Source organism: Paramisgurnus dabryanus, chromosome 2 (genome assembly GCF_030506205.2).
Source record: "Paramisgurnus dabryanus chromosome 2, PD_genome_1.1, whole genome shotgun sequence".
NCBI classification, from domain to species: Eukaryota; Metazoa; Chordata; class Actinopteri; order Cypriniformes; family Cobitidae; genus Paramisgurnus; species Paramisgurnus dabryanus.
Window position 1 is genome coordinate 15971650 of NC_133338.1, and position 27989 is coordinate 15999638.

Consider the following 27989-nt stretch of genomic DNA (forward strand, 5'->3'; position numbering starts at 1 on the left):
GGGCATAGCACGTCCGGCGGCCTGTGGGGTGAACCCAGTCGCTCGTAGCGCCAGGTCAGAGCCACACAGGATTCTTTAGTTGCCGGACCGTGACCTCGCCTGTGCAGATCCTTCAGTGCCGTAGCCTGGCGGACCTGCATCGCGCCATGGCGCGCACGGCAGAGGCCGCCTCTCACAAGCCCGTGGGTCTGTGAGGGGAGGGAGGCTGGTCTCTTGGAGCAGCATAACCCTTAGCGGCCCCGCCGTCAGGAGAGGTGAGAGGTGATGGCTGAACGGTCGGTTCCGGGAGGAAAACGAGTTTTCCACGACCGTGTCAACCAACATGCACCCCGGGAAGAAAGGCACAGAAGGTTGGGGCTGTTCTTGCAGTCCTGAAGTGCCAATCATCTAGGCGGGACGGTGCGGGTGGGGGAGGAGCTCTCCGCTCCACACAGACTGTCTCCGCGCTCCCGAGCGTACATGGCCGCCACTCTGGGTCGAGCACGGGAGCCCCTACCCAACCCGAAGGCGGGAGTGGGTCCGAGTCGGCGACCGAATAGACGACCCCCTCTCCGATGCTGTGACAGACATAGAATCCTCGTGAGGACTGAAAGAGGACGAGAGCACGTAGAACACGCGCCACCCGTCTCTTACGGCACCTCTGGCTGTGGATGGGGGTGCTGAGAGTCACTGGACGAACCAGCTAACCGATTCAGCACCGTTTATACCGAAATAAGATTTCCGGAGTTTTGCCACCGCACCTTTAACGGGGCTCCGCAACGGAAAAAAGGGGGTGACGTTCCCGGAGGTACGAAACCCGTCTCCGCCATCCAAGAGGTTCACGCTCTCTTAGGAGTATGAACCCTCCACGAACGCCGCCTCAGCATGCACTCTTGCGCACGAGAGAGGACGATCGTGGCCACCCGGGGACCCATACATTTGCCGCATCCAGAAACACGGACAAAAAGACATCTTTAAAAAGACGCTCCTGCCTCAGTGCAAGTGAAATGCTGTCTTTAAAAAGACGCAGAACACCGCAATACTCTTTTAGAGGAAACACTCTTTTAATGTGCTGATGTTGATGAAGCACACAGGGGAACGGCTACGCACACACTCAACTAAGAGTGAGGAAAAAAAATTAAAAAGAGAGGTGGAACACCCGCGAGCCTCCGCTGAAATGCCTTTGCCCAACCAAATCAAACACGCAGAGTTCTCCAAAGAGCAGAGAGTAGCTTCTCGTGAGCAGTCAGTCTGCCAGCTTTCGAAGCTAAAAAGCTGATTTGATAACTGCACCTGCCGCTCATTAAATACCTGTGCGGCGGGGCGGCGCCGGCAGATGCAATTATCTGCATGCCAAGTTCATTGGCGTTTTAAAGGTTTCTCGAAGCAGATAGGTCACCCGCGAAGCGGTTCCCAATTCGTCGGTCACGACGTGACGTCGTAGTGACCGACTGAAAGGGAACAAACAGTGTCTGTATCTTGAGGTTGTATTTATTTTTCATATTTTAATTTTGTTTCTCTGTTCTTATTATATCACTGACTGTTTAATTAATTATTTAATTACTTGAGAACTACTAATTTAATATTATACAAGCATTGGTATCCTAATTAGAGAGAAAAAATATATATTTTTGCGCAAATTTCTGGAAATTACGGCCACAAAATCACAAAAATCACAAAAATAAATAGCGAAATCCTGGAGGGACTGAAATAATTGTGTTTGAACAATCTGAATAGCTATATTTGTATGAATAATGAAAGCCGCGTATACAGCGCATCTGTGCGGCGCAAAAGCCTGATAACTTTTTACCTGATACATCTTCTGCACAGCGCAACTGCTAGAACATGCTGTCTATGCTGTCTTTGCAAAATATATAATATATAACAATATAATATCGTTTAGATGACATTAAATTGTGTGCTTCTCAATATAGTGTCTGCATTTTGGTTTACCTGCTGATAAAACCAAATCAGTAACAGAACAAATATTGCATTATGAATTATCTCCATTTTTTTTGCTCTTCCTGCTTTCCCCCACCTGATAATTTCTGTCCAATGAATGAATGACCTTAATACACATGTGGTTCTGTTTACAAATTTTGGTTCACTTGCAAAAAGGGCAGTGTGAATGCGAACCGCACCAAAAAATAAAAAACATTTGGTCCGGACCAAAGCAAGTGAACTAGCGGACTTTCCTGGTGTGAATACACCCTTACATAAATTAGGAAGGATAATTGAATGCAAAAAGAGTTTAGCATCAGCCACAGGTAATTGGTGCCTAATATTCCTGAAGATCATCAAACTTGCTCTAGTACTTCTAGAGACCTTTTTAATATGTTTTATAAGATTTAATTTATAATCCATAATCATACCCAAAAATGTTAAATGTTCAACAATATTTGGACAACACTACTCAACTCAGAAAAAAAACATTAAGAGTAAGGCAAGAATGACATAGCCAATCTGAGACTTTGTTCAATGCAGCAGTTAGTTTGATAGCAGCTTGTTCTTTTGTCTTAGCATGAGTATAAACAACTGTATCATCTGCATACATCTGAACCTGGACATCTGGACAAACTGTAGGCAGATCATTAATATATAAACTGAACAGAATTGGTCCAAGAATCGACCCCTGTGGGACTCCAATATAACAGTCAAGAAATGGTGAGCATGCATCATAAATTTGTGTACATTGTTTTCTTAAATTTGAGTATGACTCCATCCATGTTAATGTATTAATTTAAACCTTAATAATTTGAATAAAAGAACATTATTTATGGTATCTGTTAAGCAAAAAACCCAGAGAGATCCCAGTGCAGATGAACAGAAATATTTATTAAATAAAAAGTAAATGTGAGAGTCAGCAGCACGTCTGGGCACAAAGGCCACACTGAGGCAGACGGCGAAAAGGCGATGAGAACACACACACACACTGGGTCAGAGCGAGAACCACACACCTCCGGCCTCCAGCCACACTTCAACGGACGGTGGAAGAGAGAGGAAGGAGGGCACACTGAAAACTGGGCGAAAGCCACACACGTCTGGACACCCTGCTGGACAGCGGCAAAGCCGCGGCGAGAATCCTCTGCACGTTGATGGAGAGATAACATGCGTAGAATGTGTAGAATAGAGCAGAGGACAGCCAATGAAATCAGAGGCTGTTCTTCAATTCTTCCGGTAAGCAGAGAGCACAGATAAACAGGGAAAAATAACTATAAACAGACTAGAATAAATATCGCTAGAGAAGACAGGACAGAACTAGAATCTAGACGAGCTACATACAAAGACGAACTTGCAACGAGACACAAAACACGCAGGGATTAAATGGCAAACCGATTGGCCAACAAAATGAGGAGCAGCTGTGAAGTGACGCACGTGAAGGAAATCACACTGATGACACCCATGTGAGAGACGCACACGTGTGAAGCTGTCAAAACAAAACACAACACAGGGGAACCAAAACACAGCAGCCGGTAAGACCGAAATCATGACAGTATCAAAAGCCTTTTTAAAATCAAGGAAAACAACACCAACAACACCTCCCCTATCAAGACTGGATTTATTTGTTCAACAAAATAACAGTTTGCTATCTCCGTAGAGTGATGTGCCCTAAATCGAAACTACATACAATGTAATGGAAAAGGACCATGGTTTAAATGCTCTACTAACTGATTACAGACGACCTTTTCAATTACTTAAGCATAACTGGTATAATATTGATAGGTATATAGTTAATTACGTTGGGAGGATCACCACTCTTGAATATAAGTGAGATTACTGCTGACTTCCAGGCACTTGGAAAATGACATTGTTTAATTGACAAATAGGTGTACTAAGAATATCTGCATATGTATTAACAAATACAGTCAGAATTAAAAACATCTTTGGCCATAGAACTCTTAAACTGGATTAAAATTTTTATTATAAAACGGGCAGTTCTGGTTCTTCATTCTGATTGGTTGAAACGCGTTCTAAGCCGTGATAAAATACACTGGTAACCTCACGGTTCAGACCACATTACATAAGTTTCACTGCGCCACTGTTGCTGTGTACTGTTTTTTGAAAATAAACACCACAGTCTTTAATCATATTTTTAATTTGTCTACAATTGCACAATTAATGGCGATATCCAGATAAATGTCAATAAATATTGTTGAGTCATCTCATCGATAAAGAGAAAACATTGTCTGAGGAGTTTATAACTCAAGTTCATACGTCTACTATTATCCACTGGGTGGCGATCTAACCCAACTTAAACACTGACGCATTCACTCAACACCTAAACCTATAAAAAAAGTAAAAAAAAATTTAAATAAACTAACAATTTGATGCTTATCTTGAATTAGACTTCCATGAATATGTAATTCAATACTTTTATTTTTATTATTTTTATTTCGTATTTTATTGATATTCTCCCATACTTCTCTGCTGTTCCCCTTTGCATCATTTATAATATCAGTAAAAAATTGTGCTTTAGCTTTTGTCACAGGTGGGAGCGGACCACCCCTATCGTGAGTCTCGCCCCTCCCTCAGTTTCCACCCGAGGAGGTCCCAAAACACCCCAATGACAAGACAGACGAGAAGTATAAAATTTGACCAAGTTTATTAATTAAAAAGAAGGAGAGGGAAAAGGGAAAATCTAAAAGTGACTTCTGGTTCCAGGTGGGGACTGGGGGACTGGCATGGATGCCCGCACTCGTCCTTCTGGACTCAAGGGAGCGTAGAGGGAAATGCCTCTCAGTAGGCCTCGTGCACAGCAGGTAGGTATTTCCAATTTGTCTTCCTCTCTTCACCAGTGGGCGACAGGTAGGTACTCCAGACCTTGGTTCCTGGGCTTACAAGAGGAGATATCAGATGGGAGTACAAAGGTACGTATGTTGACAGGTACAACAACTCTTAACTGTAGGACATCCAGGGGGCTTTCGGTCCACACACTGAATAATCCGTGTTCGATGTGCAGCAGAGGTCCAGGTGAGGATGCAGGTACGTATCGCAGTTCTTATTATTGGGCAGACAAGCATACAGGTGAATACTCTGGACTTGTAACTTTAAGCAACCAGGTGAATACACAGGGCTCTTGACGTTGGACAGACAGGTGAGTACACGGGGCCTTTAACTTTGGACAGACAGGTAAGTACACTGGGCCTTTAACTTGGAACAGACAGGGGAGTACACGGGGCCTTTAACTTGGGCAGTCAGGGGACTTTACAGGTAAGTATTCTGGTAAGCTTAACTTACAGCAGGCGGGTGAATGCACTGGGCTCTAGCTCTTCAAAGCACAGACAGGTGGAGGAAACGTGTCTGTGGACACAACCAAATCGTAACGTTCCGCTTGCAAGCAGACTTACGAAGAACTCCCAGACGCTTTCACTTTCCAACAGTCAGTGGAAACAGTCCCACGTCGATACGAGCCCCTGGCTCGGGACCTGTAGGCTGGTAGCAGAGAACACACACTTCCCTCACGTTTATCAACTCCACTAGATATACAGCAGAACATACGACACCTCTTTACACAGGCATAGGAGGGTGAAACCGGTCCTTTGATCGTGCACAGGTATGGAACGGCTGTCCAACGCCACCACTCGGCTCCTCGTACACAGGGCGTACTTCTTTCCTCGGCCTAGGATATGACAACTGAGAAACACTTAGGACAGCACAGCACAACAATTCTCCACGTGTACTCACTTCAATAAAATCACCCACCTCAACCTTCACACTCACGGTGAACTAGGGTCAGTATAACAGCTTCGGCCCGGGTTCGGAGACCTGGATGAACAGACAACAGGGGCCGGAGGACAGCACGTGAAGGTGTAGATGCCACGATCCTAGGACTCCTCCTTCCCCTCCACTAATTTCACACACACAGTGACTGAAACAGACGGGTGATGAATGAGCACTTAGTGCTACTGCACACAGACGAAATTAGTCAATGATAGGGCAGGGATAAGGATGGCAGTACACTACAGAAGGAGTTCTTATAGATCACACTGTTTCTCTCTTTGCACATTACCTCACAGCAGACCGAGCTTCCACCTAAATCCCAGCACACACCGGAACAAAACTTCACGCTTCTGATCTCTTTGCTGCCCTCTTTATGGGCCTCCTCTTCTCATGAAAGCCAATCGCTGATCGCCCCATTCGTCTTACACACCTGATCGATATTACTCTTGATTTCTCTTGCCCGGAGTCGGCCGGAACCGGTCAGGTGTTTGTTGAAATCGGTCCGGGGGGAACTATTTCCGCCATTTTTCGTTCTACCTGTATTTGGTCAGTCCGTGACACTTTTCTTAATTCCTTTACAACTTTATTACATGAGTGCTGAAATATCCTTCAAGCGCTATTTTTAGAGCATGGTCCCTTTGTTTCATTAACTTCAATAACTGTTCATTTAACCAAGGCAAATTCTGCTTCTTTCTAGAAAAAGTAACATTTTTATTAAATTCACCCTTGATCTTATTAATTGTTACCATTAACAGCTTCTAAATGATCTGTATACAGGGTCTCATTCCAATACAGTTTTTAAATTCCTCTTCAAATTAGTTTTAAAGTATTTTTGGTATAATATTTAACACATTTTCCTTTTTCTTTTGATATAAAAACCTATGTTTTTTTTATTTTCTTACCACTAATATAAGATTATAATCTGATAGTCCTGTTAATAAATTTAATTTAGTAATTTTTTCTGGTTTATTGCTAAATATTAAATCAAATAAAGTTTCAGATGATGAAGTAATTCTAGTTGTGCCCCTGATTAACTATACTAGATCAAGATGACTTACTATCTCCTGAAGCTTTTTCCTAGTTGACACACTGCAAAAAATGATGTGTTAATTTTTTACACATTGTGTGTGTCAGATGCCCATTCAAACTGTGCATGCAACCTCAAACTGTGCATGCGTCCATTAATCTGTTACTTGTCTTTAAATCTGTTTAATATGCACAATATTATCAATTCTGTGCTGCACTTTGTCACTTTTCAGAGATTTTTGCCATTTTTATAGTGTTTTGATCGTGTTACATTACTTTATTCTAGCGGCAGGCGCTGCAGTCAGCGCAGCCGCCATCAGGGGGCTGAGCCCGCTCATGAGCTTTGCTTTTGCTGCTGCATTTGGCTATCTGAGGAATTAAAACGTGTAAGAAACGCTCACAACATTTACAAACCCCAGTACGGTAATGTGCAGTTAACCTCCTCTTTGTAGAAAATGTATAGTTTAAAACATGACCTTCTCGACGTTATTAGAGATTTCTAGATTCATCTTATTGGTGTCACAACTCCTGGGTGATCTGTGGTGTGTATGTGTGCGTTTGTTTTTTACCGGTTGGTGACGGTTCCTCACGTGTGCACTTGCCCCTCCCGCTCGTTTCTGTAATCATTTGCCAGCTCTGTCTCGTTTCCTATCTCTATTTATGTTCCTCTGTTCGGTTTCTTGTCACGCGCTCATTGTCAAGGTTGATCATAGTCACGCGTCCAGTCCAGACAGTGGTTTGGTAGTTTTTGTCGCTCTTCTCTGCTCTTGTCTCAGATCCTGTCGCCGACATTTGGATGCTAGCATCAGCTCGGAATCCTCAGCCGGTGTGTGACTGTGTTGATGTCCTCATCTGAACTTTGTCCTTCTCCGGTGCAGCTGGGTTGCCTCGCCTTTAGGCAGTACACCAGCCTTTCCGGTTTTCTGAGGAGTTTCGTGCTGATTGTGTGGATTACCTCTCCGTCGGAATTCCTTCCTTCAGTAAGGATTATATTGCTGGGCGCCGCGTGTGGTCTTCATCATCTCCAGTGGACTGAGGATTATTGAGTTTTCTATTTTTTCTGTCTCTTCTTTTCTGAATAAACTTCCTTTCATTCGCATGAGACTCGACTCGGAGTTTTCCCTGACAGAATGAGCGCGTCAGAGATGGAGTCTGCGAATTCAGAGGATTCAGATCCGGTGCAGTCTGCTCTTAATCAACAAGGGGCGGTTATCGCTCAGCACTCATCGATGCTCACTGCGGCTGCCAGAGACTTCCGTACTTTATCAGAACGGTTTTCGGAGTTAAGTATCCGATTGGACCAAATCACCCAGCCGATCGGAGGGCCATCTCTTCCTACGTCTGGCGGAGCCCCACCCAACGTTGATCGTGAGCCACACGCGGCGACTCCTCCCACCTTCGACGGCGACCCCAACACCTGCCGGGCCTTCCTGCAGCAGTGTTCCCTAGTTTTCGCCCTCCAACCCCGGAGATTTGCCAGCGCTACATCCAAGGTAGCATTTGTTTTGACTTTACTCACTGGGAGGGCGAGGGAATGGGGAATGGCTGCTTGGGGGGCCAAGGCCCCGTGCACGGCTTCGTTTGAGGCTCTCGAGGGTGAAATGCTGAGCCTTTTTGATCGATCACTCCGAGGCGACATGGCGGCAGCCGAGCTGGTGAGGCTACAACAACGAAGATCGTCCGTTACAGATTACGCCATCTCATTTAAGACGCTAGCCATCACCAGCGGGTGGAATGATACGGCGCTTCGGGCTCAGTTCCTCGAGGGTCTCAACCCCTCCATCCAGGACGAAGTCGCTGCACGGGATCCCCCTACATCTCTAGAGGCGGCGATCGACCTGGCGCTAAGAATCGAAACACGACACCATCAGCGAGAGCTCCGCCGGTCGTTTCGCCAAATCGCTTTCTCATCAGAGGAGTTGGCTTCATCACCATCGCTTGATGCAGAGGAACCTATGCAACTGGGTAAGCTCCGCCTTACCGCCGCGGAGAAACAACGTCGCCTGTCGAGTGGATTGTGTCTATACTGCGGTAAGGCGGGGCACATCGCCGCTTCATGTCCGGTAAAAGGTACCGCCCGCCGATGAGCTCGGGAGTTTCGGTGGGCGTGTCATCTCTCAAACCTCCCGTAAGCCGCACTGTTCTTCCTGTCATTGTGATTTTTAATCAGTCTAACTTCCAGTCGCAGGCCTTGTTGGATTCCGGGGCGGAGGCGAGTTTTCTAGATGCCGGGTTGGCTGGATCCTGGGATATTCCTGCTATCCCTTTGTCATCCCCTCTCTCTGCCTGGACGTTAAAGGGACAGCACATGGCTATGATCACCCATCGCACACCCCCTGTGAGTTTGTTTGTTTCTGGCAATCATCGTGAGGAAATTGAATTTTATTTGTTGGATTCATCCCAATCACCAGTCATTTTAGGGCATGACTGGTTGTCCAAACATAATCCTCACGTTGATTGGCAGAACAGTGTTGTCTTGTCTTGGAAGTCTTCGTGTCATGTTTCATGTCTTGGTCCGGCTCCTTCTGCTTCTTTGTGTTCTACTTTTCAGATTCCTGCTGCCGATCTCTCGGGGGTTCCGGCGGATTACTCTGATCTGCATCGAGTGTTCAGTAAGGCTCGGGCCACATCCCTACCTCCTCACCGGTAATATGATTGTTCCATCGATCTCCTCCCAGGTACTTTTCCGCCTAAGGGTCGAATTTTTTCCCTTGCTAAACCAGAGAGAGAGGCTATGGATAAATACATAAATGAAGCACTTAATGCCGGTCTCATTCGTCGCTCCTCGTCTCCAGCAGGTGCTGGTTTTTTCTTTGTTAAGAAGAAAGACGGGTCTCTTCGTCCGTTCATTGACTATAGAGGGCTTAATGACATTACTGTTAAGAATAAGTACCCCTTACCGTTAATGTCTTCGGCTTTCGAGTTATTACAGGGAGCACGCGTGTTTACCAAATTGGATCTGCGCAATGCTTATCATTTGGTACGCATCAAAGAGGGCGATGAGTGGAAGACAGCCTTTAATACACCATCAGGACACTGGGAATACTGCGTTTTACCATTTGGGCTTTGTAACGCACCGGCTGTCTTCCAAACTATGGTAAATGAGGTGCTGGGAGACATGATTAATAAGTTTGTGTTTGTGTATCTTGATGACATTCTCATCTTTTCTCCCTCCATGAAGTTACACACCCAGCATGTTCGCCTAGTTTTACAACGGCTTTTAGAGAACCAGCTCTTTGTTAAGGCGGAGAAGTGCGAGTTCCACAAACAGTCGGTTTCGTTCCTGGGTTTTGTTATTGCCGAGGGAGAGATTCGTCCCGATTCCGCGAAAGTTAAAGCGGTCGCCGATTGGCCAGTACCCGACTCTCGTAAGGAGCTTCAGCGATTTTTAGGTTTCGCCAATTTTTACCGGCGTTTCATCAGGAACTTTGGTCAGATCGCTAAACCCCTTACTGCTCTCACTTCCACTAAGCTGCATTTCCGATGGGATGGAGAGGCTCAGGAAGCCTTTGATAAGTTAAAGTCCTGTTTTATCTCTGCTCCGGTTCTCTCTATTCCTGATCCGGCTAATCAATTTATTGTGGAAGTAGATGCTTCTGATGTCGGAGTAGGCGCCGTTTTATCTCAGCGGTCGTCCCTTGATGGGAAGGTGCACCTGTGTGCCTTTTTCTCTCACCGGTTAAACCCAGCGGAACGTAATTACGACATAGGTAATAGGGAGCTGCTGGCGGTTAGACTCGCTCTGGGTGAGTGGCGTCACTGGTTGGAGGGAACCTCGGAACCCTTTCTGGTCTGGACGGATCATAAGAATCTTGAATATATCCGTTCGGCCAGAAGATTAACAGCTAGACAGGCTCGCTGGGCACTTTTCTTTGACCGTTTTAACTTTTCCCTCTCGTACCGGCCTGGCTCTAAGAATACTAAACCTGATACCCTCTCTCGTCTGTTCGATCACTCCGAGTGCGAGCGGACCGAAACCATCCTCCCGGAAGGGAGGGTGGTCGGTGCCCTCGTCTGGGGAATCGAGCAGCGGGTGAGGGAGGCCGGCCGAGAGGGGGAAGTGCCGGAGGAGTGTCCAGCGGGTCGTCTATGGGTTCCTGAGTGTTTGCGTTCCGATGTCATCCGGTGGGGTCATGAATCCAGGTTTGTCGGCCATCCGGGAATTCGGAGGACGTTGGCTGCCATTCGTCAACGTTTTTGGTGGTCTTCTATGGCCATGGATGTCAGACAGTTTGTATTAGCCTGTTCAGTCTGTGCTCGTAGTAAAGCATCCAATCAACCCCCCGCTGGTCTGCTTAAATCTTTGCCCATTCCCTCCCGCCCCTGGTCACACATAGCCCTTGATTTTGTCACTGGGCTACCGGCGTCTGATGGTAACACTGTCGTTTTGACTGTGGTGGATCGTTTCTCTAAAGCGGTTCATTTCATTCCCTTACCTAAGCTCCCTTCTGCCAAAGAGATGGCTCAGGTTCTGATTAACCACGTTTTTCGGTTGCATGGTCTTCCGTCTGATGTGGTTTCAGATAGGGGTCCTCAGTTTGTCTCTCGGTTTTGGCAGGAGTTTTGTAAGCAGATTGGCGCCACGGCCAGCTTGTCTTCTGTTTATCACCCGCAGACCAACGGGCAATGTGAACGGGCTAATCAGGATCTCGGTCGAACGCTTTGCTGTCTGTCGTCGCAACATCCGAATTCTTGGTGCCAACAGCTTCCGTGGGTCGAATATTCACACAATTCCCTTCCTGTCGCATCCACTAATTTGTCTCCTTTTGAATTATCCGTCGGTTATCAACCTCCCCTTTTTCCATCACAGGAACCCGATGCAGCGGTTCCGTCTGCCTTAGCTTTCGTTCGCAGGTGCAGACGCACCTGGAAGAGAGCCAAAGACTTGTTAGTACAGACCTCCAGACGAACCAAAGCTGCGGCTGACCGTCACCGGCGACCTCCACCCCGTTATGTGTGTGGACAGAAGGTATGGCTTTCCACCAAAGATTTGTCTCTCCGTGAGCCTTCTCGTAAGCTGGCTCCTCGTTTCATTGGGCCATACACCATTATTAAGGTCATTAGTCCGGTAGCGGTTAAGCTTAAGTTACCACTTACTCTTGGTCGGGTTCACCCTGTTTTCCATGTATCCAAGGTTAAACCTGTGATCTTTGCCCGCAATAATTCTCCTGTCTCTGCCCCCAACCCCCCCGCCCCTCGTCTAGTGGATGGTACCCCTGTCTATACGGTTAGGAGGTTACTAGATGTTCGCCGCAGGGGCAGAGGTTTCCAGTATTTAGTGGACTGGGAGGGCTATGGATCGGAGGAGAGGTGTTGGGTTCCGGCTCGAGATATACTGGACCCCGGTCTGATCGAGGACTTTCGTCGGCGACAAGGTGAGCCCCCCTCTGGTCCGTCATGTGCCGGTCATGGAGGGGGGGGTACTGTCACGACTCCTGGGTGATCTGTGGTGTGTATGTGTGCGTTTGTTTTTTACCGGTTGGTGACGGTTCCTCACGTGTGCACTTGCCCCTCCCGCTCGTTTCTGTAATCATTTGCCAGCTCTGTCTCGTTTCCTATCTCTATTTATGTTCCTCTGTTCGGTTTCTTGTCACGCGCTCATTGTCAAGGTTGATCATAGTCACGCGTCCAGTCCAGACAGTTGTTTGGTAGTTTTTGTCGCTCTTCTCTGCTCTTGTCTCAGATCCTGTCGCCGACATTTGGATGCTAGCATCAGCTCGGAATCCTCAGCCGGTGTGTGACTGTGTTGATGTCCTCATCTGAACTTTGTCCTTCTCCGGTGCAGCTGGGTTGCCTCGCCTTTAGGCAGTACACCAGCCTTTCCGGTTTTCTGAGGAGTTTCGTGCTGATTGTGTGGATTACCTCTCCGTCGGAATTCCTTCCTTCAGTAAGGATTATATTGCTGGGCGCCGCGTGTGGTCTTCATCATCTCCAGTGGACTGAGGATTATTGAGTTTTCTATTTTTTCTGTCTCTTCTTTTCTGAATAAACTTCCTTTCATTCGCATGAGACTCGACTCGGAGTTTTCCCTGACAATTGGTACAACGCCAAACTTCGCCAGAGTTCACGGGGGCGCGGAATCACACATGCTCACATATGAGGTAAAATTTAATGCAAAAATCCATTCCTCTAATCATTTTTTAAAAACTTTTTTTTTTACTTTTTTTGTTTTTTATCATTATTGAACATTAAAATCAATCACGTGGCTATAGCTTGTCATTTTCGTTGTACTTTATGGATTTAAAATTACATTAATAGGATAATGCAGTTTTTGTGCAAAATGCATTAATGACACAATTAAACAAGTCATTAAACAAAACGTAAATAAACAAAACATGCCGTTTCAGATATAAATAGGATGCCAATATGTCATTATTCCGTTTGAATAGTATTTGATATAAAAGTAAGTCAACACTTTTATTTTGGAGGTTTTTGCAAGAAGGCGGGCGCTCAGACTGTTAGAAATGTAACTGCCATGGATAATATTTCGTTTGATGTCTGTGTATGCACAAATTTCTGTGAACTGTGCACACTGTGCCCCCTTAAAAAAATTGATGCATGACTCACCTGGTGTGTTATGCCATTTAAGGTGTTATTTCATGTTAAAATAAATGAAAGGGACAACACAAGTTGTGTTAAAAACAGTGATGGGAGTAACTTGTTACAAAGTAATTCCGTTACTGTAATTCCACTACTTTTATCGGTAATGCACATGTAACAAAAGTTTTTTTTTTAATCAAGTAACGCACATGTAACAAAAGTTTTTTTTTTAAATCAAGTAACGCAGTTACAATTACTGAAATTTAAATGAGTTACTCGCGATACTCTATTTTGTGAAAAATTAACACTTGCAGACAAGACATATCTGATCGCAGTGCACGTCATTCCAGTTTATATTAGTCTCAACCAAAATTTACTCTTTATTTCGATCAAACGCCTTCAAAATATTTCACAGTTGATCATAGAAAATAGTGGGTCTATATGCCCACTACAGTAAATGTCATACATGGTGATAAAACAATTGTTACAGCAATATATATATATATCCACTAAAGTACTGAATTCAATTTCCTTACATTTAATGCAGTCCTTCACATACATAAGCAGTCCACCACCTTTTCCAAATTTTCAATCCTTTCTGAAGACTTTATATCCCGGGACCAGATATGCAGTGTTTGGTGATGTTTCTGTAAGCCACGTTTCTGACAAGCAAAGCAAATCAAAGTTCCGAGTTTGTAAGTAGCTGTTCCAGTTGGTCTATTTTTGAGGCAACGCTTCTGAGGTTTAAATGTCCCATAAGGTATCCTTTGGGCTTTGAGCGCAAATCCCATACAAGTTTCTCATGATTTGCTGTTTTAAACAGACGAAAATCCTTTTTCTCATTGTTTGCACAGAGTTTGAAAGTACCTTGTAGTCGATCAACTCCAAAAGGCTGTGCATCGTCTTTATTAAAATAAGATCCTGAACTTTGATGAACATCACTCACAAGAAGAGCAATGGTAAAAAACGAATCGTTCTCCAGAACAATTAAGATGGTTATCTTCTCTCGATAGATCGTAAGTGCTTTGTTGGAGGAGTCACTTTTCCATCATTTAATATCACATTGAAAGAAGTACATTTGCTGCATAAATCAAAGGTAGTAACATAACGTTTTTGATGTTTTTAGTACAAATATAAAAAATCTTATATTAAGAAAAGAAGTCTAGTTTTTAGACAAAAAGTAAATTTGGTCTTCAATCAAGCAAATAAATCTGCCAATAAGATAAAAAAAAATCTTGAAATAAGTTGACTTTTTTCTTAAACACTTAATTCAAGAAATAATATATTTTTGCTTGTTGTTAAAATACTTATTTTCTTAGGTCATTTTGCTCATCAAGAAAAGCATCTTGATTTAAGAATTTTTTGATATTTGTACTGAAAATAAGACAAAAATATTAAGTAAGAAAGTTCACATGCAGTTTTTATTATCTGATTATTTGCTAATACTGTAATTGTGCTTATTATTTACACGTAGCCCAATGCAGAGCATAAATTATGAACTCACATATACTGTCCACCATATTAATTTACTTACATAAAGTTTTTCACAATATTACCAAAATCCCATAATGAGTGTGCATGTAAATGTGGTTACGTCTTTTAACAGTAAGATATCATTCACAGATCGGTACCAAAATAGCAGTAAACTGTCAGAAAGTGCCATGCTGTGAGGTCGATGTTGTGCTGTAAACAATGACGGGTTATGACTATGTCTATGATACATATTTTTGTTGTTTTTACTTCTGGGGCAAACGCTGACAATCCTGTAGTTGCTCTTGACCAAACAACATTGCATTAGATGAGTAAAAACTGAACTGTAGGTGAAAAGAGTCGAAACCTGCGTCTAAAGCAACAATAATGTCTATAGGAGGTCGCACACCGGGCGAGAAGCGCTGGGCCGCATGTAGGACATCTCCCCGGAAGTGGACATTCAATAGCATGAGCGTAGTCAGAGTCTAATTACAGATGCAAAATATGCGCTAGCAGCCTATATGAAATGTTAATGATTTTGGACAAATATGATGTTATTTTAGGTTAAACTATCTGAGTGGCAAATAGATAGTAAACTGTTTTAATTAACTCTGGTGAAGAGATCAATTTACGTGCGTTCGACTTCAAGCTGCATGTGGAGAGAAATGTCCGTAAACAGCGCGGGAAGTAAATGCGTCATGTCTATCAGAATGTTATGTTTGGCATAGGGCTGTCACTTTTTATTCGATATTCGAATATGCATTCGAACATGACGTGAAATATCCGTATTCGAATTATAAATAAACCATCCGGTTTTTTAAATGCCATATGTAGCGCATTTTTTACAGTAACACCTCGTAATAGGAAGGAGGCTCAGAGTGAGACCGACGACGGCAACTGTGCGCAAGAGAGGGAATCAAATTGGACCAACATGAACCTAATGTGCATGTCAAGATAGAATTATAGTTTGTATGTAAAATGACATATTTAACACTGCTATAAGTGTTAAACATTATAGCAGAATAAAAAACGTGGGTTAATACGTTCGCATAATGAAATTAGCATGTATGAAGATTTCATCATTTTTACAACGCAATGTAAACTTTATATTAAACAACAACAGCATTTGTGTTGTAAACGGATTTGAAATGATCATGTGCTGACTTTCGCACGTCACATAGACGACAGAGTCAAGTGAGATCTGCTTAACTCAGCGGTAAGTTTAATTTCATCTCAAGTATCAAAGGGTTTGTGCTCTCTATCATTGAAAACGGGCAAGCAAACAGCACGCGCAGGGTTAAAGTACTTGTCACTGACGGCTCACAAACGCGCAGGATAGGCTATGTATGTGTGCTTGTTGTCAATGAGATTACTTCTCACAAACACGCTCAAGCGCGGGATATGTGTGCTTGTCAATGACGGGCATTAAATCCGCAGAATTCCGCAGAGTTTTCTGCCGAAATCTGCGGGCGCGAATTCCGTTTGGGCTCCTATACTCCTGCTGCTGTTTAAGTTGTCACTAGGGATGGCGAAAACGAAAAATTTTCTTGACCGGCCACCGAGCCTCATTAGCCGGTTGAAACCGGTTAACCGATAGGCCTATTAGTTTAAACTATGCTATTTAAAATAACAGCCATTTCGAGCCGCGCCTGCAATATCGCAACTCGCATCTCTCTGCGCTCTGCCTCCGGCTCACACACACACACAGACCTCACAACACTTTTTAAATCCCCTACAGCGCGAAACATAAGTCCCGCAAACGCGGCGCCGTGCTTAGTTTCGAAATAGTTTAGGTACTAGGTGATCGCGTTGAACTTGAAAATAAAGGCGTTTGTGAAGCTCATTCGAAAATTGCCGCGGCTCATTTAAGAAAATGACAGCTACGAAGAGACAGCGCTTTAGTTTGGGGTAATAATAAAGACATAGGATGATCATCATCACCTTTTCTGTTACCACTGAAATGTAGATGTAATGTATTTCCAAATCTAAACCCATCTTATGCGGAATGTTGCCTAATAGACTGCAACACGATAAAACCAATGGATTAAACGGACACCTTCAGAATGTGTAAAAGACGCACCGGCCAAAGCAGGTCTCGCACTGTGTTTGTTCTAGAACAAATGCAGCAAAGATATTTAATGCTTGTATGAGGCAAATAGGCCTACGCTGAGTTTTATTTATTTATGATGAGGTGCGTTCTAATTAACAATGCAATGCAAGTGAACACGCCGTGCCGGCGCCTTCATGCACGGACCGGTAATTATATACTCTGCTATATTTGCTTTTTATTTATTAAATACATGCATTTGGTTGATGAAACATTTATTAAAATTAAGATACAATTTATACAAAACGAAATTCACTTTAAAGAAATGCTTTCTACAAAGCAAAACTTAATAAAGTGGTAAAAATCATGGCTGAGGATTTACAGAAACAAAACTTACTCTGCACTTTACTGTTAGCCTAAAAGACATAAATTTTAATAATTTGGAACACAACCAGGAGAGACTTTAATTTTAATTATTTCATTGCTGTATTTTATTTACTATTCGAATAAAGGAATTTATCAAAAAATAGCCTGTAGCATTTACTTTTCGCAAACCTTGTGAGCATGCGAAACCAAACGCAGTGACCTCGCGCCAAATGTTTTTTTATTGGTTTATAAAGTACAAACAGACCAGTTATGAAAAACTGAGTGTGAGGGATTTGTTCACTTCACACAAAAAGATCTTGGAAAGAAAGAGATGACTAACTGTAGTAGCGTTTAGTCCACTGTCTATAATAGCCTAATTTACAGATCCCTTTTTTTAACCGACAACCGACAACTTTGACCGGTTAACGTTGATACGGTCAACCATCGGTCAAACGGTCATCGGTTAACATCCCTAGTTGTCACGTTATTGTTTGTAACTGTTCTGAATCGTTTTTTCATATATAAGTTTTGTATTCATACGTTGATTACCTGCTGTTTCAAACATTAAGTAAAAAGGTAATCCAGACAGCCCAGTTTATGACTGTCACTGTTAATAATTTTGTGATTGAATCTCCATTACGGTGGGTTTTTGATGTGCGCCGGGGGGGGGGGGGTGCCCAGATATTCGAATATATTTGGATACATTGCATGATATTCGAAATCCGTTCGAATTTGATTTTTCTCAAAAGTGACAGCCCTAGTTTGGCATGAAGCGTGCAAAAAATAATAATTTCTCTGGCCAAAAATATGTTTCAAATATATGCTTACAAGTAATTATTATATGCTAAATCTAATTTATAAAATATATTTTGAAGTTGAAAATTAGTAGTTAATTTTATCCTTTTTAAACCTGTCATGTTTCTTTCAGTGTGACGTAAATATATTTCCCTTGATTTAAAATTTAAAATATATTTCAAAATACACAAAAATGGGCAAAAATATATTTGTGAAAATTTTATTTTTTAAACATATTCCAAAACATTTTTTGTATATTTTAAAATATATTTAAAATATATATATGTTTTAATAATTAATTTATTTTAAAAACTTTTTTTTGCAGTATAGGTTTTAACATTTGAATAGACACTGAAAGACATGGAGAGGACCATCAACCCAGGCAGCTTTCAACTTATCTAGAAAACACAAATCATAGTTTATTAAAACAATATTAGATGTTTAAGAACCTATCTGTCAGGCTACATTTGTAGTGTTTGCAAGATATTATTGGCTTACCTTTTTTAGCATATAGTAAACCACAGAGAATAATCACAGCAGCTGTACACAAAATCCCCCAAAAAACCATGGAAGCACAACTGCATGAACGGTGAGGTTCTGGCATTATGATCTCCTCTAGACAAAGAAAAAGAAAAAAATTCAAACACCCAAAAACCCACCACTTCGTCTAGTTGTAAGATCTACAGTATACAGTAAATATAGTCTCTTTTAGTAAATTTGTCTCTATTTACTCAGTTGCTCTAACAATAAAATTGTTTAAAGGTTTACATGATATTACATGAGTAAAATTCAAATCATGGTGTTTAAATCTAGACATAGGGGCTACACAGGCCCACTGCCTACATTTCTGCGTAACCTCAAATACGTTGCTCCAGGTACATAATGCTGCATCTGTCAATGGAAAGTTTACTAGAGGCAATAGTTTTTTCTGCTTTGACACAGAATTTTTTTAATTTACAAAGCAGACACATATTAAAGGTACCATAGAAATTAAAACTGTTTACCTAGTTATAGATGAATAATGATATTGTGGGCCTCAGCGGCAATGCCAAGGATTCCGGGCCCCATGAAAAGAAACTTGACAGGGCCCCCAACACAGCTGAGACTTTTTAATATTAATTTACATAAAATCATGCGCTTTATGGTATGTGATCCATCGGACGTGTAATGATTCCAAAAATGATGGTAAATGATGGCTCAACCCGTTAAGTACTCTTCAGAGTAAGGTGGTGTTTATTTATACATGCACCAAAGTATTCCAGCAGTGAGATATATATATATACAGTGACCCCAAAAAAATAACCCAAAGTACCAAAACAACGATGACAAAAATAATAAACAAAATAAACTTAGGTAAAAACGCTAATCACTGTACAAATATATTTACAGTCACTCTCAGTATCCACTATATACAGGTAGGTTTTGCTCACGGCACCGCAGTAGCACGCTCGCTCGACTACTGGAGTCTGTCTGCAGCTTATAAATGCCAGACTCCGCCCCTTTTTCGGGCTACCTCATTATAGCCCAGGTAGGTATTACATTTCCTTCATCTTCCACTTTTAGATCACTTAATAACAACATAATACCAACATAATAATAACATAACAAAAGAACAAACCCCTGATCATAAATAATGATCAAAACAATAATAACATAACCATTATTGTTCTCTCTTCCAAATCTCAATTTCTGGGCACCCCTATACAAAAACACAAATGGTTTCACCGGGTTCTGGCTCACTGCGCCGGCGCGGCGCTGACTGATGACGTCATAAGCGATCGCCTTCCCATGGCTCGAGTTCGCCCGTCTAGCTGCCAGCAACCCGATTACACCAACAAACAATACAATAATTCACAATAAAACAAGACAAATAGACGAAGGGTATGTGTGATTTATCCAGTATAAACAACAGAGGGGAAGTATGAATGTTGGATGAAAACTGAACACTACTGGGAATGCGTGTGCACCCGCAACTCCAAGAGCGGCATCTACGGGTAAGTAAGGGTATGTGTGTGTGTGTGGATGTATCTGTGTGTGCGTATGTGTGCCAGTGCTGTCGCTTGCAGGGTGAAGGACGTGAGGGATCTCACTACTTCACAGACTACCAATGTGGTGAGAAAATTTTACTTGATTTAAGTGTTTAAGAAAAAAAAATCTTATTTCACAATTTTTTTTTCACCACATTGGCAGATAATTTTGCTTGTTTTAAGGACAATTTCACTTAAATTGTATATTAATTTTTCTTAAAACTAGATTCATTTACTAAGGTCATTTTGCTTATTAAGAAAAAACATCTTAATTTAAGAATTTTTAGATATTTCGACTGAAAACAAGACAAAAATACTAAGTAAGAAAGTAATTTTTTGCAGTGTTGAATGTTTAACTAAAACTGTGTATTTTTTTTTTTCCAGCATTTTCTTGACCTAACATGGGGAGAAAATTTAGTTCCATTATCATGCACTTTTAACACTAGAACGGCCACCAGCAGTCATTTTAACCGCAACATTTAAACTTATGCATTGCAAAAAATGATTTTCAAGAAAAAAAATCTTAGTATTTTTTTCTTGTTTTTAGTAAAAATATCTAAAAATTCTTAAATTAAGATGCTTTTTAGGCAAAACGACCCAAGAAAATAACTCTAGTTTTTAGACCAAAAATATTACATTTAAGTGATTTTGTGCATAAAACAAGCTGATGTGGTGAGAAAAAATTTGTGAAATAAGATTTATTTTTTCTTAAACACTTAATTCAAGTAAAATTTTCTCACCCCATTGGTAGTCAAAATACAATAAAAGCGCATGATTTTATGTAAATTAATATTAAAAAGTCTCAGCTGTGTTGGGGGCACTGTCAAGTTTCTTTTCATGGGGCCCAGAATCCTTGGCAGTGCCGCTGAGGCCCACAATATCATTATTCATCTATACCTAGGTAAACAGTTTTAATTTCTATGGTACCTTTAATATGTGTCTGCTTTGTAAACTTTTAAAATTCATCATGAAAAAGCATCTTTATTTAAGAAATTTTAGATTTTCTTACTGAAAACAAGATACTAAATACTAAGAATTTTTTTCTTAAAAATCTTTTTTGCATTGTGGTAATTATCTTTAACACTAGAACGAACAAGGCGTCATTTTGACCGTTTTTAAATTTGCATAGTCAATAACTTAGTTTAAATAAATCATAAAGCCTTGCTGCTCCCTGACTTTGTTTAAACTACATGAATTTTCATTAAAACTAGTACAACCCCAAAACAGAAAAAGTTGGGACACTGTAGAAATTGTGAGTAAAAAAGGAATGGAATAATTTACAAATCTCATAAACTTATATTTTATTCACAGTAGAATATAGATAACATATCAAATGTTGAAAGTAAGATATTTTGAAATGTCATGCCAAATATTGGCTCATTTTGGATTTCATGAGAGCTACACATTCCAAAAAAAGTTGGGACAGGTAGCAATAAGAGGCCAGAAAATTTAAATGTACAAATAAGGAACAGTTGAAAGACCAATTTGCAACTTATTAGGTCAATTGGCAACATGATTGGGTATAAAAAGAGCCTCTCAGATTGGCAGTGTCTCTCAGAGGTCAAGATGGGCAGAGAATCACCAATTCTCCCAATGCTGCGGCGAAAAATAGTTTTCTGAGTTTCTCAGAGAAAAATTGCAATGAGATTGAAGTTATCATCATCTACAGTGCATAATATCATCCAAAGATTCAGAGAATCTGGAACAATCTCTGTGCGTAAGGGTCAAGACCGGAAAACCATACCGGATGCCTGTGATCTTCGGGCTCTTAGATGGCACTGCATCACATACAGGAATGCTACTGTAATGGAAATCACAACATGGGCTCTGGAATACTTCCAGAACACATTGTCAGTGAACACAATCCACCGTGTCATTCGCTGTTGCCAGCTAAAACTCTGTAGGTCAAAAAAGAAGCCATATCTAAACATGATCCAGAAGCACAGGCGTTTTCCCTGGGCAAGGCTCATTTAAAATGGACTTTGGCAAAGTGGAAAACTGTTCTGTTGTCCATCGAATCAAAATTTGAAGTTCTTTTTGAAAAACTGGGATGCCATTTCATCCGGACTAAAGAGGACAATGACAACCCAAGTTGTTATTAGCGCTCTTTTCAGAAGCCTGCATCTCTGATGGTTTGGGGTTGCATGAGTGCGTGTGGCATGGTCAGCTTACACATCTGGAAAGGCACCATCAATGCTGAAAGGTTTATCCAAGTTCTAGATACATATGATCCCATTCAGACGTCGTCTCTTTCAGGGAAGACCTTGCATTTTCCAACATGACAATGCCAGACCACATAGTGCATCAATTACAACATCAAGACTGCATAGAAGAAGGATCTGAGTACTGAAATGGCCAGCCTGCAGTCCAGATCTTTCACCCAAAGAAAAGATTTGGTGCATCATAAAGCGAAAGATGCAACAAAGAAGATCTAAGACAGTTGAGCAACTAGAAGTCTGTATTAGACAAGAATAGGACAACATTCCCATTCCCAAACATTGGTCCTCCTCCAGCTGTTCCTTTATATGCACATTTAACTTTTCTGGCCTCTTATTGCTACCTGTCCCAACTTTTTTTGGAATGTGTAGCTCTCATGAAATCCAAAATGAGCCAATATTTGGCATGACATTTCAAAATATCTTACTTTCAACATTTGATATGTTATCTATATTCTACTGTGAATAAAATATAAGTTTATGAGATTTGTAAATTATTCCATTCCTTTTTTACTCACAATTTCTACAGTGTCCCAACTTTTTCTGTTTTGGGTTGTATAAATATTTATTGTGTGAATAAAAACAGAAATATAATCATTTCTAATCATTTCTAACTCCACAGGCAGTCATTTTGCGCAGTTTAAATTGAGTTTTGCGGAGTCGGTCTGAATCAGATAATGTGAAAGTATTAAAGGGGACAGAGAACGAAAAACCATTTTTACCTTGTCTTTGTTGAATAATGGTAGTTTACCCGCATTTACAAACATACAAAAAGTGCTAAACATGCTAAACATCTCAGTCTCATAGAAATTCCTCTTTTAGAAATGTCAGCTAGAAAACAGCCCAATCTGAAAAACTGATGCTTATGACATCACAGGCATCTAACTGCCCATCCACTTTAAAATAATTGGCTACATTTTTTGAGTGGCAGCAAAGTCAGCCAATCAGTAATTAGATTGCAAGTTAAGCCAGTAGGGGGAGCCGAATAGGTGCAAAACCACTTGTTTAAAATCCCCCACCCTAATAGAGATATCTGAGAGAGGTTTTTTAGGAAGCTTCTAGGCATTACAGACCCAAACAAAAACATTTTTGTCTACATGTCACATCACAGAACAAGGATAAGTACCCCGTTCAATCATTCTATGTCACCTTTAAAACTCCACATCATCTTCAAGAGATGCACTGAAACCTCACAAACAGCTGATAGTAGTTTGTACAGTAGCTGGCAGAGGATTTTTATGCTTGTAAGACAGGTGCAACAGCGTGGACCGCAGCAGGGTGCTGAAAGTGGGCGGATTGGCGGAGCCTCGTACAAAGATGACGACAACGGCTGCCTGTGAGGCAAAGCCGTGCACCCGCTGCAGCCTGCTCTATTCAAACGTGCTTACTTGTCAAAAAATGCTACCGTAGAGACCTGGGGGCTCTTGTACAAAGCGTGCACGTAAGCACAGAAAAGTGCAGTAGGCTACGATCATTGTCACATGCGGGCAGTCCACTAACAATTTAGGCCTACTTACAAACCCACCTTTTCTTGTGAAAAATTGGGTAACATAATGTCGGATTTTTTTCTCTTTCCGTTTTTGACTTCCAGATTTTTGAGGCATTTTCACTTCCTTGTCAGTCAAGTCAATATTCTGCCGGTGCTATAAGTGAAGTCAAGCTGTGTTGCCTGGATTATACAATTTGGGCGGACTGAACCATTTTATGATAATTGAGAGGGGGGAAAGGGGCCCACGGACGTTTGTGTTTCCTAAACAAATAAAAAAAATTTGATACCAGGAAACAGCAAATAGAATACTTTAAAGTTAATCATTTTTACTATTAAATTTTTTTTAGCACCACAATTTTGGGGGCTTCTCTGGGCCCCCTCTTACTCGTAGGCCCCGAGAATCGTCATTGTTCCCCCCTTTACAGCGCCCCTGGTGAGCCTCAAAGACAATTTTTTCCTTCTTATGTAAACCTTGTGCATGCAAAAGACAGCTGGAAAACATCAATCTCAACATAACACCGACTGTGACACATAACACCGACTGTGACATTACAGTCATGTGCACCCCAACATTAAATTATTACAATGGTGAAAATGTTTATGGTTAATGCCAAAAACAAAGTAGTGACTGCTGAGTTAGCACTATATACTAGTTAATGCTATATACTTAGGTCGAAGTTCTACAATTAACTTTACAGGTACGTTTTGCAGGTTCACACTGAAAAAATTTCCATTACAAATCTCCGAATAATTGAAACAAAGAAAAAGCGCCTCTAGTGGACACTCAACCGTAGGATACATAATATAGAGTACTGAGGTGAACACCAAAACATCATGACATACCGTAACTTTTAGAAACAATACATTTATCAAAAGCTTTTATGTAGTTTTCTATGTTCTAATACAGATCCATCCATCCATTTTCTTCATTCTACTTTCCCAGCCATTTTGGGCACGCTGAGTAACAGAACCTAGTTCAACGATTTAAGTGTTTCCTGAACCCAGTTTTTTTTTTTGTGTAAATTTGCAGACTACATCGTAAATTTGTGTGTTTAGAAACATAGTTCCTTGTTAGTATGACATGTAGACATGTACCTGTAAACATTAATCATGCTTTTAAACAAAATAAGCATGCAACACAGTGCATTAAACTTCCCCACTGGCCCTACCAGCCACAACCGGCGGCAACCCTTAATTAACCATGGTTTTATTTGGGTAAAAGTGTAGTAACCATGTTTTTTTGGTGTATTGTTACTATCATCAAAACCATGGTTATTTTGTTACCATGGTTTAACTACAGTAACCATGTTTTTTGGTTTTAACTGTAGTAAAACCATGGTTAATTTTCGTAAGGGTCAAAGAGATTTATAACACCTTTATTAAGAAAGTTATTTTAAAGTGAGTCAATATTTAAGACTGAAATCAAGAGTAAAGCCTAAAGTATACTTGGTTGTTTTGCCCACTGTTACATCTTGTGTACAGTAAGAATGCTGTAAATTTCCCCATCAATAGAACCCGGAGACTGTGGATGACAATTTTTGTAACTGAACTTATACACTTATGTGTGTGTGTATATGTTGAAAACGTCTGTATGAACCCGCACTTAATGAAACAGACTTTGAAAGTGTGTAAGATGTAACAGAAGCTGGAAAATGGAATACCTTAGGCTTTAATCTACTGTATTTTTCAGTTCAGATTCTCATTCTTAGTTATTATTTTTGATGAGACGCACCTACACATCCCACTGTTATTTGCTTGGACTCAGTCTGTTGACCACTGGAGGCAATGCAATTTAGGGTCACATTTCTGTTGCCACTGAATTCCATCCAAAGAATAGGCTTGGTGATGTCTGTGTATCCTGAAATATAGTATACATCGAGCCCACTCAAAGGCGTCCAGGACAACTTGGCATTTTCATCAGATGCATTACACATAAGTAGGAAGTGACATTGCCCCTTCTTGAGGGAACTGAACACTTGTAAGATATTTGGCTTTTTGAGTTGTTCTGCAAACAGAGCATGCATTATATCAATAAAGTTAATTTATTAAAAAGCATTTTCTTAATAATATGGGTTAACAAGATACTAAGGGAAATACTTAAAAGTCCACCCTTGTTATTCGAAGTAAAACTGAATATTCAATGAGAAAAAAAATATAGGGTGGGACTTTGTTATTCACAAAAAGTTTGTGTACCATACTAGAACGGAGACAAACCTAAATGTGACTTTGCAGTCGATAATGGAGGACTATGCAAATTTTAAAATGATTTGGCTATGATTTGCCAAGCAAACCATGTGACATCAGTTTAAAAATTATTTCAAATGTGGAACAAGTAATAAGTGGATTAAATACAAAATAACATTCTTATCTTAAAACATACAGTGAAAATCATGTCAGACCAACAGCATGTTCTAGAAAATTGGGTTTCAATTTGACTTTAAGAACATTTATAAAATCCTTACCTTTGACTGTTAGATCAAATTTTTTCTCTTCCCGCGTTTCACTTTTGTTTACCAGGGTCACAGTGTATATCATGCTGTCATCTATTCTCACATTTTTAATAGTTAAATCTCCTGTTTTATTGTTGAGCTCAAGGCGCCCCTTGTATCTCCAAAACCTGTTTTCTGCCAACACGCCATCTCTCAGAGTTGCTATATATGTTGTATTTTTTAAGATGGACCATTCAACTTTGGCGAGGTTCCATGATGTGTCCACGCCAGATTTTAAGACAACTGATTGGCCAGCATAACCGGTTATTTCATCTCCACCCCACACTGCAAAAAACGCAAATAAGGTCAGTTAACCTTGGTTACTAAAATGTGTGCCTCCAGTATGTGAAAAGAAAAACTGTCACTTTATAGACAATGGAAATATCATGCTTCCAACAAAGTAGAATACAGTTAATCTAAAATCATTTTTAAGCTTAACTTTCTTAATATTGTAAAGAAATTTGAAGTTTTACACATTGTTTATTAAAATGATAACATTATTATGTTTACATTCTACATCCTCATGGTAAACAATCTTATATTCACTTCATAAAAATTCTGTTTTTCAATCAACTGTAAAAGTTGGAAAGCCAGTGAACTCACCTTGTTGAATACTCACAGTAAAGATTATCACAGCTATTCTCCATGAAGTCATTGCTCATTGGCTATTCAACATAAATCAACAAGTTCGTTGATGTCAACTTTTCTAGGCCTCCTAAACAAAAAACAGTCAACCAAGTTCTTATCTGTGTTAAACTTGTCTGGAGGAAAGAAGAAGTGAAGGCAGCAGACATGTGTTTCCCCCGCATCACGTATCTTGTGACGAGGACGTTATGAGGGGAAGTTACGTGGGAAGGAACTTCACTTTCAGAATATGCTTAGAATATGCTAGACGAACAAAAACAGTCTGTTGATTAGATGGGCAGTGGCAATTATTTATGAATCATGTTAATAAACACATTCAGATTCTACAATGTGCAATAAATAAACCTTCTTGAAATATTGATGTTGCTACCAGGCATGATAGGAAACATGACTGCTGCTAGGAAACAAATGTGTTAAAAAAGCTGCAACTTCCTCTTCACCACCCACAATGCAAATGTCACAGTCCCTACCCCTGGATAGGCCCCCACTATTTGAAACTTTTTTGGGGTCATGACATTTTTTTATTACATTCCCTAATGTGTAATTATTACATTACTTAAGATTTCTTACACAATAAACAGTTAAAAATTAAGTAATTTTTAGCCCTTTCCACCCTATTTCTCTGTAAGACCTCTGTGTTACCGCCCACTCCTACAGCTAACGCCTTTTTCACACATACTCCATCTGCAGTGCGTTTGTGGTGTGTATTTTGTATGTACTCATGTAAACAGGTCAAAGCTTTCACACAGCATACCTATGCAGTCCGTCCGGGCCGTTCCAGATGCGGTGTGGTGCAGCAGTGCTGTGATTGCACCAAATATATGTTTGCTGTACAGCATGCAAACTACATGCGCTGATTAAAAGTGATAGCGCATGTTTAGCCTTGAAAATGAACATGGATTGACACGAAAATACAGCAGTTTTACCATACATGCATATACATAAAGTATGCTATTAATTTTTACCATTGTTTAATTATACTAATATAGTCTTTTAGTTTTTATTTGTAGGAAAACAACTTTATCCACAAATTTACTATAGTAAATAACCATGGTATTTGTAGTAAAACTAGGGCAATACAAATCATAATCAATCAGCCGAAATCAGTTTTCACTATAATATTTTGTATAGGGAGTAACTATACAAATGTGTCCTTTTTGAAAATGTACTACCCCAGCT

At 40.8% G+C, this 27989-nt stretch overlaps 1 protein-coding gene across 3 annotated transcripts; it reads right to left on the reverse strand.

Moving 5' to 3' along the window:
- Positions 1–13633: 13633 nt before the first annotated feature.
- LOC135783641 (CD48 antigen) lies at positions 13634–26966 on the reverse strand. 3 transcript variants are annotated; one of them, XR_012335120.1, is made up of 5 exons: positions 26769–26966; positions 26139–26450; positions 25413–25681; positions 18443–18559; positions 13634–18342 (listed from the first exon to the last, which is right to left on the reverse strand). XR_012335120.1 is itself a non-coding variant. In XM_065294399.2 (5 exons), the coding sequence occupies exons 1-5, from the start codon at positions 26818–26820 to the stop codon at positions 18278–18280; spliced, it is 672 nt and encodes a 223-aa protein (XP_065150471.1). In that variant the 5' UTR covers positions 26821–26966; the 3' UTR covers positions 13634–18277. The 3 variants fall into 3 exon arrangements, 2 of the variants coding, with proteins under 2 accessions (XP_065150471.1, XP_065150470.1); XM_065294399.2 differs by having other exon boundaries at positions 25409–25534; XM_065294398.2 differs by having other exon boundaries at positions 25409–25681.
- Between the last annotated feature and the right edge of the window lie 1023 nt (positions 26967–27989).

Coding starts and splice junctions, on each gene's coding strand:
- LOC135783641 (XM_065294398.2), bottom strand. CDS start 26,820: ATGACTTCATGGAGAATAGCTGTGATAATCTTTACTGTGAGTATTCAA. Junction 26,451..26,768: donor TACTGTGAGTATTCAACAAG/GTGAGTTCACTG, acceptor CGTTTTTTGCAG/TGTGGGGTGGAGATGAAATA. Junction 18,343..18,442: donor TTTACTATATGCTAAAAAAG/GTAAGCCAATAA, acceptor TGTGTTTTCTAG/ATAAGTTGAAAGCTGCCTGG.